This window comes from Silene latifolia, chromosome 1 (assembly GCF_048544455.1).
Source record: "Silene latifolia isolate original U9 population chromosome 1, ASM4854445v1, whole genome shotgun sequence".
NCBI lineage: Eukaryota > Viridiplantae > Streptophyta > Magnoliopsida > Caryophyllales > Caryophyllaceae > Silene > Silene latifolia.
In genome coordinates, this window is record NC_133526.1 from 112,191,584 (window position 1) to 112,209,377 (window position 17,794).

General features: G+C 38.7%; 3 protein-coding genes across 3 annotated transcripts; 2 read left to right on the forward strand and 1 right to left on the reverse strand.

The window, feature by feature from the left end:
- Nucleotides 1-1,008: 1,008 nt before the first annotated feature.
- On the forward strand, nt 1,009-4,843 carry LOC141608486 (vicilin Cor a 11.0101-like). The gene is made up of 5 exons (XM_074427835.1): nt 1,009-2,157; nt 2,332-2,507; nt 3,564-3,644; nt 3,729-4,001; nt 4,186-4,843. The coding sequence occupies exons 1-5, from the start codon at nt 1,698-1,700 to the stop codon at nt 4,681-4,683; spliced, it is 1,488 nt and encodes a 495-aa protein (XP_074283936.1). The 5' UTR covers nt 1,009-1,697; the 3' UTR covers nt 4,684-4,843.
- A 1,134-nt stretch (nt 4,844-5,977) lies between these two features.
- LOC141608496 (uncharacterized) lies at nt 5,978-8,823 on the forward strand. The gene is made up of 3 exons (XM_074427843.1): nt 5,978-6,207; nt 7,257-7,473; nt 7,908-8,823. The coding sequence occupies exons 1-3, from the start codon at nt 6,121-6,123 to the stop codon at nt 8,090-8,092; spliced, it is 489 nt and encodes a 162-aa protein (XP_074283944.1). The 5' UTR covers nt 5,978-6,120; the 3' UTR covers nt 8,093-8,823.
- A 1,793-nt stretch (nt 8,824-10,616) lies between these two features.
- On the reverse strand, nt 10,617-11,549 carry LOC141653226 (uncharacterized). The gene has a single exon (XM_074460919.1). The coding sequence runs from the start codon at nt 11,547-11,549 to the stop codon at nt 10,617-10,619; it is 933 nt and encodes a 310-aa protein (XP_074317020.1).
- Between the last annotated feature and the right edge of the window lie 6,245 nt (nt 11,550-17,794).

The following is a 17,794-nucleotide window of genomic DNA, read 5'->3' on the forward strand; positions in this document are numbered from 1 at the left end:
AGACTAAGACATCTTCGGTAATGTACTATGAAGTTGGGATTCATTATTTATCTATTTACCCAAATTCTCATTTAAGACGATCACTATCCATTTAAGTTTAAGACAGGTCAAATACATATCAAATCACCCCACTTGTTGCCTAGAAAAATGCCAAAAGATTTGTCTTTATTACTACCAAGTGGTAGTATTTGACCCGTCTCAACCTTAAGAGGAATATTGTTCGTCTTAAGCAAGAATATACGAAGTAGTTCATATAAATGAATAAATGGATTACAAATTATTCTATAAGACGGTCTCACAATAGTGTTTACGTAAGACCTCTCATATGATAGGGCATTTATCAATCTATTTTCACATGTTAGGTCTCTCACATCGGAGAAAGAGTGTTATACTTTATAATCCAAGGAGCTACTCCGCCCATTGCCAATTGGTTTTGGGAGACCTACTCTTTGGAATTTAGTTTAATTTTAAATTTTACAAAGTTTTAGGTCTCTTTTTCACCCTATTTAATACGCATCATTTTACACGAATTACATCTAATAAGTGAGATTTTGTTTTGATGATGATGAACTCTGGAGTTTTGATGGACAAGTGAGATTTTGTTAAAATTACATAACTCGGTATATAGGTAATACAAACAAAAATTACATAACTCGGTATATAGGTAATACAAATGAATTTCACTGAGATTTTGTTAAAATGACACATAAATAAAAGTTGTGTAGTACTTATATAAAAAAAAAAAAAAATTGATTTTGAGCTTGTCAACTTTTGTTGTTATACAAATCTCAAAAAAAAAAAAATTGTTTATAAAATTTTAGCCCTAGGTATTTATAGTTTCTGGCTCCGCCCCTGAAACGACCTCTCAATGGTTGGTGACTTTATGGCTTGAAAGTCGGTGGCTTCAACTTACCTCTCTCATTCGAAAGATTGAGATAGGTTGGTAGTTTTCTTACCTTAAAAAAAACTATTCAATGGTTTTTGTTACTTTGGTTTCAAGGTAGAAATTCTAACATGACACATCTTGAAAGTTGAACCAAACAAAGAGTTGGTAAATCCCCATTATTTGACGTGAGTACTTATAATGAGGTCAGCATAAAAAGATAGTAAAAGAAGATTCCCCCAATAAAGATCGGGTCGATCGTTATCTACTGTAAATCCATGGTTGAACGAGAAGGGTGGAAGGTGGAAATGGAAGACGTTTACAAAGAAGCTAATCGAGTCGGTGGCTGGGTAGCTAATCAAGGAGTAACACGAGCAACAATTTGTATTACTCAATTATCCAGCAGCGCACGCAGCAGGACTTGGATGAGTCCTTGGTGATGATGCGTTATGTTAGGAGCGGGTGGTGGCCAAAAAAACAGTGATACACACAACACACTATGAATTGTACAGCAAATGGTAGTCTGCAGTTTTGCATTCATCTTAATCTGAATCAGGTTGCATTTTAGAGACCCAATCCATTAGTTTACATTTACGTACTCATCTCTTTGCCTCACTACTCACCCATGCATGATGCATAATTGCATTAATTGCCACGTTACTCGGATAATTTTCACATTTGGCACTTTGCATGCCAACCGCATTTCATCACTACCGATCTCACCCTTTTATTTAAACTCCCATTATTATTCAGTGTGTATGTATTTGACTGCACACTAACTGTTGGACAAAAGGTTATCGGTAAACAAATAAACATGGGATTGTTAACAAACAGGTTATGTCTGGTTTTATTATTAATAATGGTGGTTTATGTGGGTGTTACTACTACTGAAGCAAAAGAAGACCCAGAGCTAAGGCAATGCAAGCACCAATGTAGACACCAAAGACAGTTTGATGAGTCTCAAAAGTTGGGTTGTGAGAGGTCATGTGAGGAGTACATAGAAGAAAAGGAGAGGATTCGGAAATGGAGGGAACAAAGAGATGAACTAGGAAGAGACGAAACTGATAACAACCCTTATGTGTTTCAAGAGGAGCAGTTTAGGACACACTTTAGTACTCAACAAGGGAGTCTTAGGGTTCTTCCTAAATTCACACAAAGGTCTCAACTTTTCAAAGGAATTCAGAATTTTAGGGTCTTGTTGTTTCAGGCTAATCCTCATACTTTCATTCTACCTAATCATTGGGATGCTGATGCTATCTTCTTTGTTGCTCAAGGTTATTATTTTCTGTCTTTCTCATCTATCTCGTTTTTTATTGTCCCTATTCCCTTTATGGTTAATGTTTTTCTTGTATCGAACTTGTTTAGCCCCGGCCCCTTTGATATTCCTTAATAATGTTTCTGTTTTTTCTATGTTTTAATGAATTTCCTTTATCTTTGATGTTTTACAGGAAGGGGAACAGTGAGCCTTGTTTTCACAGATAGAAGAGAAAGTTTCAGTATTGAACAAGGGCATGTGATGGTGATACCAGCCGGTGTGACTGCTTATTTGATCAACGAGGACAATGACGAAAAACTAGTCCTCGCCAAGCTTGTCAATCCTGTTTCTAATCCTGGCAAGTTTGTGGTAATCAACTTTAGCATCTTTGATGTTCATTTCTGTTTAATAACATCTACCTAGCATTGCAAAGGTCTTAGGGCTTCATCCGAGTCTTGGTGCCTTGGTGGTAGCACATAGTTGGCTGCTGCTTCATGTGGAACTTTTTGCATCTCAAGTATATGTCCCCATTCCCTTTTATGTCCATCCTGTATTCCTGTATAAACAGTCTCTTTGTTTTTCAAAAAGAAGAGTAAGACTCCATACATCCGACCCCCCTTACTCCGCAATTTACGGGAGCCATTGAGGCACTGTGGTAATGTTGTTGTTGTCAACCGCCTCAAACTAACCCGACCCATTTAAATATTTTCACCCAACCTAAGCCATTTGTATTTTATGTAATCCAACCCAATTTGTTCAACCCATTTATTTGAAACGATTGAGATTCTTTTTCATCCCACCTAACCTCTATGACCATTCGATCAACTAACTTATGGAGACATATATAGTTGTTTATGGGTCGGAACAAGAATTGCCACCTCAATATCGTCTTTGGTTTATGTCGTGTTTTTGAGTCGTATCAACTTTGGCACTTCTAAGGAAATGTGATAATGATCATATCATCCATATGTATATTACCGCTTGTTAAGTATAACTATTAACAATCTAATCTAATAGTATTATTGATCTTATTTTTGTCATATTCAAAAGGTAATAACATTATTTTGTCACATTTGAATAAATCCAACTTTTTAGTTAAAGGGGACTATATAAACATGAATACTTTTTTTCCGCCTCATGGTAGCAACTGTTCTCTACCCTTTGTCCAAGATAGCGGACTTGAAGGGTGAAGAATGGGAGAGGGACAATTTCCTTAGTACCTAGGGTTTCGAAGGTAAGGATTTGGTGGGTAAGGAAGTGAAAGCGCGGTGTATTTCTATTGTTCAATAAGTAGCAGGATTCCAGGTAATAGAGGGAGATAAATTTGGAGATTATTTTTCTCACATACAAGCAAGCGAAATTTCTGAGATCTAAATTCTCGTATGACTTTTTCTTTTGTGATCCTTTGTTTTTGGGTGGATGTAGACGTTCTTTGGGCCAGGAGGTAGAAACCCCGAGTCATTCTTTAATGCCTTCAGTCCGGAGGTCCTTGAAGCAGCATTTAAGGTACAGATTTCTAGGCACAAGAATCACTGATTTAAGTCTAATAATTGATATTGAGACAAACGCTTGCATATCATGATATTACAGACATCAAGTGCGAGACTTGAGAGGATCTTCTCCCAACAAAGAGAAGGAGTGATAATAAGGGCATCTGAAGAGCAAATTAGAGCACTGACACATAAAGAAGGATCCCATAGTGTCTTCGGAAGCAAGAGCTCAAAGGATTTTAGCCCAGTACACCTCTTAAGGCAGCGTCCTACGGCGTCCAATGAATTCGGAAAACTGTTTGAGATTGATATAAGTGACAACAAGGTGCTCCAAGACCTTGGAATAGGCGTATCCTTCGCCAACATCTCCCAGGTATTATCCAAATTCCAAACGTGTGTAACATCAGACTCATTGGATTAGCGTGTAACTATGTTTCTAATTAGTGTTGTTCTAGATTAGTGTTCAACAATGCTTCTTGGTAAGTAATATTGTTCTCAGGTATTTTGACTCTTGACTTCTTGAGTCTTGATTAATAACGTCCTATATTTTATCTTAGGGATCCATGAATACTCCATTCTACAACTCAAGGGCCACAAAGGTGGCAATTGTCTTAAATGGAAAAGGTCAATTCGAGATGGCATGTCCCCATGTATCTAAGTCGGACCACCACCACCACCAGCACCGCAACCCCCACCATGACAGTGGAAGATCACAGCAAGGTGAAGAGAGGGAAACACCAATCCATTACGAGAAAATCAGTTCAGAATTGCGGCCTGGGACAGTGTTTGTGGTTCCACCAGGTCATCCCTTTGTCACCATTGCCTCTCAGAACAATAACCTTGAAGTAATCTGCTTTGAGATCAATGCAGAAAACAACCAGAAATTCCCTCTAGCAGGACAGAAGAACATACTGAGGAACATTGAGAGCGAGGCCAAGGAGTTGGCATTTGCCACCTCAGCGGATGAGGTGGATAGTGTCTTTGAGAATCAAGATGAATTCTTCTTCTTCAGAGGTCCACGTCAGTGGCGCCAGCGTGGCGTTGCCGTTGTCTGAGAGGAAAGACTGAAAATATGAAGCTAATGTCGTCGTCTCAGACATTTTTTTATTTTTTGTTATGCAACTCTTAGTGAAGAAGCTGTAACATCTAAGTAAGTATATAAATAAGCTGAGTAGCGCAGCTGTTAATGAAGAAGTACCACTTTTTGCCTTGGAATTTCCTGCGTTAAAACTTGATGATGTGGGGTGGCGTTAAATTTCGAGGTCGGGAAAATTAGGTTGTGCTTGGCAAGATACTTCGTGTATCTTATTTGACCAAAATTTTAGTTACCTGAATTTCTTGCAAATGTTTGGTAAGTAGCTTATTTGACCAAATAAACTACCGGAAATGAAATGATACCTCATGTAGCATTTAAGAAATAAGGTACCTGAAATGAGTTATCTTCCATTTTTTAATCCTTAAATCTAATATACTAAATAATTATCGTATCTTTTTACGTCATTTTACCCAAATCAGCTACTTTTTCAGCTAGTTTGCTAAACACATTTTTATATAATCAGTTATCTTATCAGATCCTAATTTTCAGCTACCTTATCAGTTACTCCCTCCGTCCCGGTCATTTGTTATCTTTTTCCATTTTGGCGTGTCTCAGTCATTTGTTGTCCTTTCTATTTTAAGAATGAACTTGATGAGTAAATTGATCATTCACACTCAATTTGTTCCACATGTCATTTAGCTATTGACCCTCTCCTCTTTCCTTGGTCTTTGTGCCAAAACCAAAGGACAATAAATGACCGGGACGGAGGGAGTACATTTTTAGAGTTTATCTACCTTTTCAGTTTTCAAATACCTTTTCAGTTAATTTTACCAAACAAAGCCTAGCGAGATAATTTTTTTTGAAAATGAGATTAGCGTTATATGTGGTACCGAGTTTAAATACCATAGATGGCATTTTGGTAATTTTCATTAATTTTCTTCTTTTACATAGTTTTTGAATTTTAAATTGATTCACTATAAAGGGTATAGTTGGAAGTTTAATATTCATTTTGACTTATTAAAAAGAGAAATAGTGCAAAAATGATTATACTTTGTAGCATTTGCTTCATGGCAATTGATTGTGGAATCATATAATACAAGATCCTTTTGGAGGTACCTTAATAATCGATCACAAATTCTTGTTTCAGACGGACACTTTTGGTCTTATTTGTGTGACGGATAAAATATTGCCATTTTTTAAGAAAATGATAGGCGGATTTATAGGGGGTGATGGGGGTAACCCCTCACCCCCATTATTTTTTTTTTTTTAAAAAAAAATTGAAATAGTTAAAAAATAAAATAAAAATATAGCAAATACACAACGGACAGACGGAGTAACCAAGCGTCTAAATTCAACCCACTTCCCATCTACACAAAAATATCAACTTTCCAGAATATTTCAATTTCCAAGGCTTAAAAAATAATAAAAAAATGAAAACCTCCTCAATCGGAGTACCATGGTAGCAGTCGACATCGTCAACTCGTCATTCTTCAGTCCTCAGTTCATCACCATCTTGAATTTTCCGTCTCCAAAACTCCGAAAGGTATGCTTTATAGTTTATAGTAATGATTTATTTGGGAATTTTCCGTCTTAGATTGATTCATTGATAGAAAATTAGAGTTTTAGAAATGGGTTTGTGGATTTGTGGTTGTGGTTGTGACTTGTGATTGACTGGTTGTAAGCAATTAGACAAATAAATCTGAATTAGGTATTTTGGTATAGGAATAATTAAGAAATTATTGGTATTCATATAATCTCTAATCCTATATGCAACTAAGGAATTGCCCAATTACTCAATTAGACAATTAGCCGATTGCACGATTGATTATATGAATAATGAAGGATTGAAGGTCAGCTTTGGCCTTTGTGGATTGGTGCCTTAGTGGGATTTCTAAGCAATTACAAATTTGAAGACGGCATTTACAGTGAACAATGATTATTACTCCCTCCAATTTCATTTATTGTTCCTCTTTCCCTTTCTATCCATTTTCCTTATTGTTCCCTCTTTCTTTTTTTGGACAACTTTGTAGGGTCCAAAATCAATTTGGTGTGGGGTCATGTGTATTGTGTGTTCCAAATTGATTATCTTATTTCTTATGCCAAAAAGAAAGGGGAACAATAAATGAAATTGGAGGGAGTACATTAAAATAGTACTCCTTCCTAGTCACTATATTGTTCCCATTTGATATGTGCACAATACTTAAGAAAAAATATTAAAATGAGAGTAAAAGAGTTGTGTGGGGTTGGTGATAGCAGGGAGGGATGAATTATTAGTAGTTAAATAAGGAATTGTGGGGTCAAAACATAAAGGAAAGTAATAAAATAGGAGTAAAAGAGTTGTATGGGGTTTGGTGATAGAAGAGAGGAATGAATAAAATAAGAGTAAAAGTTTCTAAAAATAGAAAGGGGAACATTAGTTGAATAATCCGTTTCGGAAAAGAGGGAACATTATAGTGACTGGGAGGGAGTATTTGTTTCTGGCAGATTGTCATTGGTTATACTAATCTATCAATGCCCTTTTAATTCTATAAAGTATTCGAATTATCTTCCTTTTTGTACTTACTGACTAACTCTCAAATTTTAAATTGTTAGATGAAAAAGACTACATTGAAAAGTGGACTTATATCAGATTTTTTTAGTGGATACAAATCACAAAAAACGTCATCTTCTTCCTCACCACATCTAAGTGAACCCGAAGTTGAGGTTTATAATCAAATGCCTCATATTCAAGAAGAGACGATTTGTCAAGAGCCTCCCATTCAATCTCAAGTTCCACCCCAAAATGAAACAAGAACCTCGAATGTGGAAGGTTAGTATTGATACTTCCCGTATAAGGTTAGTATTGATACTTCCCGTATGAATTGGTATATCTTCTTATAAGGTTAGTATTGATACTTCCCATGGCAACCGCAAATGTGGAAAGAGCTTTTTTCTGCCATGACATATGTGAAGAACAAATTACGAAATTGTATGGGAGATCAATTATTGAATGATTGTTTAGTCACATTTATAGAGAAAGATACTTTTCGTCTTGTTGAAAATGATGATGTACTAGATAGTTTTCAGCGCGAGAGAACTCGCCGCATTTCATTGCCCCCACGCTCTTAGCGAAAATTGTATTATGAATTATTTGAGTAATTATATTTTGATTTTTTTATGCTGTAAATTTTATTGAACACCCCCATTCCGTAAATTCTAGATTCGCCACTAACCTTGAAGTAATCTGCTTTGAGATCAATGCAGAAAACAACCAGAAATTCCCTCTAGCAGGACAGAAGAACATACTGAGGAACATTGAGAGGGAGGCCAAGGAGTTGGCATTTGCCACCTCAGCTGATGAGGTGGATAGTGTCTTTGAGAATCAAGATGAATTCTTCTTCTTCAGAGGTCCACGTCAGTGGCGCCAGCGTGGCGTTGCCGTTGTCTGAGAGGAAAGACTGAAAATATGAAGCTAATGCCGTCGTCTCAGAGATAAGACTCTGAATATGAAGTTGATGTTTTTGGGGTTTCGACATTTTTTTTTTTTGGGTTTTTTTGATAACTATTACCTTTGTATTACCATGTTTTAAGAACTACTACCAAAATAATTTTCGCTTAAAAACTACTACCAATAAGTTTGATTTTTTTTAAAAACACTACCAAATCTCATCCAAACTCAATAAAACACAATCTCAGACATTTATATTTGAATTTTCATCCTAAGTTGTTAATTTTATCCCTTAAACTAGTTAATTTGATGAAGTTTAAGCAACTTTTTTACCTTAATTACGTTAGATAGGTGAATTAGATGAAACTAATTTAAAGTGATTTTAACCCCAAAATGATTGGCAAACGATAGTATTGGTAATGCTAAAGGGATAAAGTTTACACCTTAAGATGTAAATTCAAAAATATATGGTTAAAATTGTGTTTTATTGGGTTTGGATGAATTTGGTAGTGTTTTTAAAAAAAATCAAACTTACAGGTAGTAGTTTTTAAACGAAAATTATTTTGGTAGTAGTTCTTAAAACCGTATAGTATAAAGGTAGTAGTTATCAAAAAAACCCTTTTTTTTTGGTTATGCAACTCTTAGTGAAGAAGCTGTAACATCTAAGTAAGTAAGTATATAAATAAGCTGAGTAGCGCAGCTGTTAATGAAGTACCACTTTTTGCCTTGGAATTTCCTGCGTTAAAACTTGATGATGTGGGGTGGCGTTAAATTTCGAGGTCGGGAAAATTAGGTTGTGCTTGGCAAGATACTTCGTGTATCTAAGTTGACCAAAATTTTAGTTATATGAATTTCTTGCAAATGTTTGGTAAGTAGCTTATTTGACCAAATAAGTTACCGGAAATGAAATGATATCTCATGTAGCATTTAAGAAATCAGGTACCTGAAATGAGTTATCTTCCATTTTTTACTCCTTAAATCTAATATACTAAATAATTATCATATCTTTTTACGTCATTTTACCCAAATCAGCTACCTTTTCGGCTAGTTTGCCAAACACATTTTTATATAATCAGTTATCTTATCAGATCCTAATTTTCAGCTACCTTATCAGTTACATTTTTAGAGTTTATCTACCTTTTCAGTTTTCAGATACCTTTTCAGTTAATTTTACCAAACAAAGCCTAGCGAGATAATTTTTTTTGAAAATGAGATTAGCGCTATATGTGGTACCGAGTTTAAGTACCATAGATGGCATTTTGGTAATTTTCATTAATTTTCTTCTTTTATACAGTTTTTGAATTTTAAATTGATTCACTAAAAAAGGTATAGTTGGAAGTTTAATATTCATTTTGACTTACTAAAAATAAAAATAGTGCAAAAATGATTCTACTTTGTAGCGTTTGCTTCATGGCAATTGATTGTGGAATCATATAATACAAGATCCTTTTGGAGGGACCTTAATAATCGATCACAAATTCTTGTTTCAGACGGATACTTTTGGTCTTATTTGTCAGACGGATAAAATGTTGCCATTTTTTAAGAAAATGTAACCAATTAATTCATAAAATGTTATGCCTAGAGGTGTCATTTTTTACCCTGAAAATGATGTGAACAATAATGGTAACATGTTATCAAAAAATAACAACATTTTCTTGTAAAACGATGACATGTTACCCGTCTTATTTCAGACCAAAAGCAATGGTCTTAAGAAAAACGGACCGATAATCGATATTGTTTTCAATACTCTATCAGTGATTGTAGCAAGTTTTATGATCTTGAGAAACAAATAAGATAAACTCAATTAAAGCTATAGGCACTGTTTGGTAAACGACATATTTGCCAATTTTTAGCATATTCAAGCGTTTTAACATGTTTGACTAGAGATGACAACAGAATCCAGATCCTGCCCAGATCCTGAGATCCAGATCCTACGGAGCGGATATGGATCGCGATATTTAAGATCCAGTGGATAAGGATATGGATATGGATCGTATGGTCGAGATCCAGATCCTACCTTTAGATCCATTTTTATTTCATTTTCTTAAAAAATAAGTTCAGCTAAACAAATAGTAAAATTATATGCTTTGTTCTTTTAATTTTTTTCATAAATCAAACCATGATTTTTTCTGATTAACATTTTTTGGTTAAAAAAACATACTCCCTCCAATCCAATCCAAACTACCCACTTGCTTTTTGGAGATCAAACTTTGAAAAGTTTGACCGTTAATCCACAGAAAAATATAAAACTTTGAACGATAAAATTTACATATTTAGTTGTATTATGAAAATATCTTTCATAAATTATATTTTTTGCAAAAAAAAATTATATACCAAGGAAGAAAAACGCAGTCAAAGTGTCGCCTCGAAGACCACCCAAAAACAAGTGGGTAGTTTGGATTGGATTGGAGGGAGTACTTTTTTAGTGTTATTGTAATTTCATAAGACTTTATTTTTATGTTTTTAGAACTTTAGCTTTATTATTATTATTATTATTTTTTTTGAGAAAAACACCCCGTAGGGTATTAATTCATTACCGATAAATCATACTCCGCTGCAGAATTCGCAACAGAAGGTAACAAAGACGGCCAAACAGTTTTGCCAACTACCCTAGGTAAAACATGAGCTAAAGCATGAGCTACAGAGTTATTAATACGACTCGTATGAGACCAAACTACCGAATCAAAGGAACTACATAAAGATAAAATGTCATCTACTAAAAGCAAAAACGAACTCCGCCCTTTGCGTTTCTCCAACAGCGCGTCAATCACTTGAAGGCAATCGCTTTCCAAAACCACCCGTCGATGCCTGCATGTTTGAGCTTCTTGCAATCCGTCCAGCACCGCTATAGCCTCTGCAAACCGTGGCTCCCACTCCATATCCCGCACTATCGTTAGTCCCCACCTCACCATCCCGCGGTCATCTCGACACACTACCCCTGTGCCTACCCCTTCCCCCTCTTTCACACCCGCATCTACATTTATTTTAACAACCCCTTCCGATGCTGGTTTCCAGCCTTCATGCTCCCTGTCACCTGCACCCTCCACACGCCCTCGCCGTCGACCCCCATTAGTCCCTACACTCCCGTCCCCTTCCTGGATAATGTCCTTAACTCGCTGCACCACTCTATCTGGCTCCACCCGCACCCCCTCGAACACCACCTTATTCATGTGTTCCCATATAGCCCAACACCCGATCATAAACCCCCCGTAATCCTCCGCTGAAATGACCCTCCACCTATCCTCCACCCAGCCACGCACGTCTCCATCCACCCCCATTTCGGTACCCTCGCCATCCCACTCCAAACCGATAGCATTCCACACCCATTTTGCCACGCTGCAGTCTCGAAACAAATGTAAAGACGACTCAGAGTTAGACTGACAAAAATAGCAAGAAGAAGACTCACCTCTAGTTCGAGCTGCTATGTTGTCCAAGGTTGCCAATTCTCCGCTACACATCTGCCAGAAAAATAGCTTAACACGAGGCCAAACCTGAACCTTCCACAGCCGGTTCCACAACCACCTCTCCTTTTCCCAATTTGACGGACCCCCCGCATCACTATCATCCCCAACCAGGCTCGCATAAGCCGTCTTATCGGAGTACTCACCATCACGCTCAAAGCTCCAGAACCATGAACTTTAGCTTTATTATTAGTATCTAATAAAGGAAAATAGTATGTTACGTCGTAGTAAAATACAAAAAAAAATATTCATATTTTAAGAGGGACTTTTCTTTTATTATCAAAAGGATATGGATATATCCTGATCCAATCCAGATCCTGCGGATCCGGATATGGATATGGGAATTTCAGATCCTGTAAATATGGATCGGATCTGGAGGCCGAATTCTTCGACCAGGTTGACTACTTCCAGTTGCCACGAGAGGAAAACCAATTTGCTGATGCCCTAGAAAAACTTGCCGCGCTCGTCAACATACCTGACAACATGACATCGATGCCCCTATGTGTCGAGAGAAGGAGCGAGCCAGCTCACATCTGTGTCATCAACGACGATGAAGAAGGCCATGTCGAACCTTGGTACCAAGCCATTCTCAACTACAAAACCAAAAACGAATTCCCTCCCAACTCTGATATAAGAGGACAAAGAGCCATCCATTTACTTGCATCATAATTCGTGATAAACCAAGAACAACTATACAAAAGAACACCCCAATGGATTCTTCTCCTTTGTATTGATCACCACAAAGCCAATAAAGTCATGGAAGAGGTCCACGACAGAGAATGTGGCCCTTACATGAGCACAATGATGCTAACCCGAAAAATTATGCGGTTAGGCTACTACTGGACCACCATGGAAGCCGATTGCAGAAACTACGTCAAACATTGCCACAATTGCAAAATCCTCGGCAACATACAACACATAGCACCATCCCTTTTATACACCATGACATCACCCTGGCATTTCTCGACATGGGGCATCGACATCATCGGAAAAGTCAATCCGATAGGCACCAAAGGGCATTGCTTTATCCTCGTCGCAATCGAATACTTCACCAAATGGGTGGAAGCACAGTCCTATGAAGTTTTGACCGCCAAATAAGTGGCCAAGTTCATCCAAGATAACATCATCTGCAGATATGGAGTACCCCATGAAATCATCAGCGACCAAGGCTCCCACTTCTGGGCGGAAACACAGACCTTGCTGGACAAGTACAAAATCAAACGGCATCGATCGTCCCCCTATCATCCCCAAACCAACGGAGCGGTAGAGGCAGCAAACAAAACTCTCGTCACCATCATAAAAAGGATGCAAGACAATTACCGCGATTGGCCGAACAAACTCACAATCGCACTTTGGGGATACCGAACCTCCATTCGAACTCCAACAGGAGCAACACCCTTCTATCTAGCATACGGTATGGAGGCAATACAACCAGTAGAGTTGGAAATCCCATCTCTACGCATTCTACTAGAAAGCCAAGTTCCTGAGGCGGAATGGACCCGTCAAAGGTTTGAATAACTCACACTCCTAGATGAACGACGACTCAATGCCTTACACAACGTCCAGCTATAGCAACGACGTATACAACGGGCATTCAACAAAAAAAGTCAAACCCAGAAACATAAAAGAAAGCGACTTGGTCCTCAAGTCGGTTCGAGCACCATTACCCGTCGATCCGAAGAGGAAATTCAAACTCAATTGGGCCGGGCCATACCTGGTTAAGAAGATACTTTCGGGGCACCAGTGAGATTGAGTGACCTAGATGGGGGAGGATTTCACAAACCCGACCAACCTAGACCAACTCAAGAAATACTACCCTTGAACCCTGGTAACCACAAACCTTTCCCTAGTTTGATAACTAGTGACCACGATCTTTCTTTCAAGTCAATTCCTCATAGCGTTCTGATTTGAAATTGTATGTTTTATCGAGTCAAAATTACGGCACCTTGCCATGTTTCAAACAACCTTTAATTTGTCAAAGGCAACATCCATTTGCACCCAAACAAAATTAACAAAACATTTGAACTACGAGCATGGTTTGATTTCACCTCTTTAGGTGGATACGTAGGCAGTCCTTTCTTACACAAGAAGGATACAACCACAACATCCCAACAAATTAACAAAAACATTCGAACTACGAGCATGGTTTGATTTCACCTCTTCAGGTGGATACGTAGGCAGTCCTTTCTTACACAAGAAGGATACAACCATCCCCACAAAAAAAAAAACACAATCACCCATACCAACTTCAAAAAAAAAAGGTGGAAGCACACCCTTTTCCACAAAAAAACAAAAACAAAAAAGAAGCCTTTCTCCCTTTCCACAAAAATCCCCCTTCACAGGTGCAATGTTTAGGATAATTCAAATCGAATTACCTTTACAAGATGGACGGAAGAAACAACAAGCGTTCACAACTTGTTTTTAACATAAGCAATCCTCTTATTTAATTAATAATGATAAGGATTACAAACTTGACGACAAATAAAGCTAAGCAAGTCCACAACTTGTCAAGCTAGAGTGTCGACCAAGACATCTTACATAGTAAAACTAGCACAAAAATACACACTACATAGCTAGTACAACATAATAAAAACACACAAACACTAATACAACATAATAGTAAAACAGGTAATGGAGGTCTTCACTCTTTCATTCTACCCTTGCCTTTTCCCTCGGGGTACATCTTCCCCTTCCTCTTCTTGTTAGTTCGCCTAGCATGGACTTCCTCTTCGGAACAAACCCTCAATAGATCTACAACGGCGACGACATCCGGTCTTTTGCACGACCTAATACTTGGTCATAGCCGAGCCCATACACGGCCCACCATCTCTTTGGGACCCAAGCTCCTCCTCTTCGGTGGCCTCACCATATCCGGTCTAACGTCATTGGCAAATTCGTTAAAGAAGGCACGGTTGGCCTTGCCAATTTCCCTATACTTCAAGTCGACAACCTCGTCCTTGCGGAACTTTGACCTTTCTTCCAAGGTTTGAGCTCTTGACCACTTGACATAAGCGGGAGTCACCCATGTCATTGCAACGGGGTTTGGTACCTCCCAAGTCGGTCGAGTGACCCACCACTTCTCGAAAATCTCCACAAGCTCGGAGTTTCGAAAAACACTCTCTTGGACGAGAGTATCTTGAGCGGGCACCTTTTGTTGACGGTCCATTTGCCTCATATCCCTTTCCGGATAAATGAAGGAAGCAACCTTCAAACCCACCACCATCAAGGAACAAGAACAAGCGGCCAAAGCGGGCAACCCCGTGAAGGACCTCAAGTGCCACCACAATACCACCCAACGAATATGAGGACCACCCTCCTCCATCAACTTCCAGGTCCAATAGGCTTCAGTGGATGCAAAACTATCCGGATACAACTTATTTCTCATAGTAAGGTGACGAAAGGAGTAAGAATAATTATTAACCGGAGGCTCTACATACCTTAACCTCTCCATCAGCCACACTTGGAGGATCCTTGGAGATCCAAACGAAGGAGCTTCTCCACAAGAGCCCTTCTTGTCCAAAGCTTGGATGATCTCGCCAAGCACCAACCATGATGGATCCCACCCGTGCTCCATTTGCTCAACCACATGCACAAGGGCCATACTGCCATACCATCTTGACTTCTCCTTCTTCAAGGCATAAAAAAGGAGGTACGCACGCACTAGGCAAAAGCCAAGAGCCCTTCTCCTAGCCACTTCTGAGACATTATCATCCAACCGGTTTGAGAAGATGTCGATGAGAGCCAACATGTCAACACCATGGGGAGCAAGGAGAAAGTTCACTTGGCTCGTCCTCAAGCCCAACATGGATCGAAACTTCTCCTTGTAACACAACAGAGTCGGAGGAAGCACCGGAGTACAACCCGGCTACCCTCCAATGGCAACCACATCTTCGACAAGAGGGCAAATTTCACCTTTCGGGAAAATGAAAACATGATGTTTATAATCCCAAAACCGAGAGCATGCTTCAAGGAACGAGGATTTCACCTTAACTTGATGAAGCACCAACACTTGACCAACTCCCATTACAATGAGTTGATACTTCTCGGGAGGCGACAAATCCCGACACCAATTTCGCAACCTATTTTCGAAAGTATCCATGAATTATTTTGTGGAAGTAGAAGAAAGGTTTTCGTAGAGATGTTTTTCATGTTTCGGATGATGAAACAATGAAGCACAAACGTCCCTATTTATACAAAATAATCGGCGCCTTTTTTCTGAAAAAAGGGGAAGCTCCCTTGCATCGCCTAGGGGCTTGCGCCTCTTTAGGTTGATTCTCAGGATCCGCACCTTGATTTGTCCCTATCAAATTGTGTTTTTTCATGACACATAGATTTTCTCGCTTTAAGGCTCGCGCCTCTTCAGGCTTGTCCGGAAGTTTTTGTGTTTTCTCACACTCACATTTCCTTATTTTCGCGTTTTACGAAATCCGCCATGGTTTTCACGACGCAGCTTTAAACATACGGGTTTTTCTCCTTTTTTAAGGGAGAAGGGCTAGTCGCCCCTATCTGCGACGGATCGTTTCCATGTCAGTCGAAAATTCCGAATTTTTTTTCGCATTTTCCACAAAAATAAAAAATTGATAACACGACGTCAATTTTTTCCTCAAAATTCAAACTTTTGCAAATCCGAGTTTTGATCTCGCAAAAAAATCAAATTTAACATACTCGCAAAATCTCTTTTGAAATTCACCATGACGGTTTGAGTTTTAATTTTTTCGAGTCACAAATCAATTTTCGGCAAAATTCGATTCAATTTAATTCAAACACGAATTAATTTCTCAAAATTTCAAAACAATTTTATTTGAAAAATCCAAACGTGACGACTTGTCATGGTATTTTCAAAATTCTTTTAACAAACAACTTCAATTTTAACTTCGAGTCATCGGGGTTATTTTTGTTTTCAACAAATGCTTTTGCGTGTTCACGTGTATGCGTACGTGCTACCTGTTGCCTGTATTCTACACTAACAATGCAGGAACAAATGCCGAAGCGAATGGGGAATCAGCCGCTGACCGTGCTTCTCCGAAACACAACACAAAAATAGCCAAACACAAACAATCTACAAATCAAAACACATATGCAAACCGCCTCACGCAAAATACATCAACGCGTGTTTGATGCAAACGACTGACCATACGAACAGGATCCAGTAAAAGTATTTATCATACAAACACTGGCCTAAAACAATGAACTCGGGGCTATCCGCCACCTACCTAACTAAGCATTCCCTATCTTTCTAACCAGAAAAAAAGGGAACAACGTGGAAAAGAAAGGAGTAACAGCGGAAGCAGAGGTGGTTACCATGACGGTAATTCCTCTTTCCTACTCCATAACAAAAAAAGGAAAAAAATGCATGGCAGACTTCGGACGACATGACAATCAGGAATTGTGACACAGTGCATCACCCTGACGTAACCACCAATCGTCAGAATTCAGCGACGATTGAAAACGGCAACGTAGAACGACGCACTGGTGTTAACCCCCAACCATCAGACGTTCAAATTTGTGCAGACAACAGCCCATGATCAACACGTGATCAAAGGCTGAACAAAGGCCACCAGGCAAAAACACAACTCGACAGGGACAAGACAACAACCGTCTCTCCCCCCTGGATCATCCTCCTCCTCCTCTATGGGCTCAGCCACGAACCTAGTGAGCCCAGAAGCCTCAGAACACTCACCTGAAATCAGGACAAAACAAAAACAACGTCAGCCGAAATTTCGGCATTACGACGGCGCAAAATGGACAAAATCCAAAAAAACCACCTGCAAATACAAAACAAAAACAAGGGCAAACCCGCTCAAACCCATCTAGCAAAACACTCCACGAAAAATACACAAAAAAACGATTCGCCCTTCTTTTCAAGCAATAGACGAGTCAAACCAACGACAAATTACAAAAACCACCAAACACCTCGGACCCACACAAGGTCCATCAAAATATGCAACAAAAATTCTCAACACAACTAGACATTTTTCACAGCTCGAAAAAGGCAACCTTATGCCAATTCGGGCACAAACAGGTCAAAAATTCAAATTACGATCACAACAAAACAACGTGATTTAATCACTCTCAAAGTGACCTAAACCACCGTTAAGGTCCATTTCAAAGTAAAACGGCTCAGTTTGAGCCCGAACAGACGCTTATTTCGTCAGCATAAGACCGTCTGACAAGGGCAAAATTCAAAATTTTGCCCACGACACCCGGCGAAGGTCCAACATGGCAAAGACGGTCTTCTCCGA

Coding starts and splice junctions, on each gene's coding strand:
- LOC141608486 (XM_074427835.1), top strand. CDS start 1,698: ATGGGATTGTTAACAAACAGGTTATGTCTGGTTTTATTATTAATAATG. Junction 2,158..2,331: donor TATCTTCTTTGTTGCTCAAG/GTTATTATTTTC, acceptor GATGTTTTACAG/GAAGGGGAACAGTGAGCCTT. Junction 3,645..3,728: donor TCCTTGAAGCAGCATTTAAG/GTACAGATTTCT, acceptor ATGATATTACAG/ACATCAAGTGCGAGACTTGA.
- LOC141608496 (XM_074427843.1), top strand. CDS start 6,121: ATGGTAGCAGTCGACATCGTCAACTCGTCATTCTTCAGTCCTCAGTTC. Junction 6,208..7,256: donor CGTCTCCAAAACTCCGAAAG/GTATGCTTTATA, acceptor TTAAATTGTTAG/ATGAAAAAGACTACATTGAA. Junction 7,474..7,907: donor AAGAACCTCGAATGTGGAAG/GTTAGTATTGAT, acceptor AGATCAATGCAG/AAAACAACCAGAAATTCCCT.
- LOC141653226 (XM_074460919.1), bottom strand. CDS start 11,549: ATGTGTAGCGGAGAATTGGCAACCTTGGACAACATAGCAGCTCGAACT.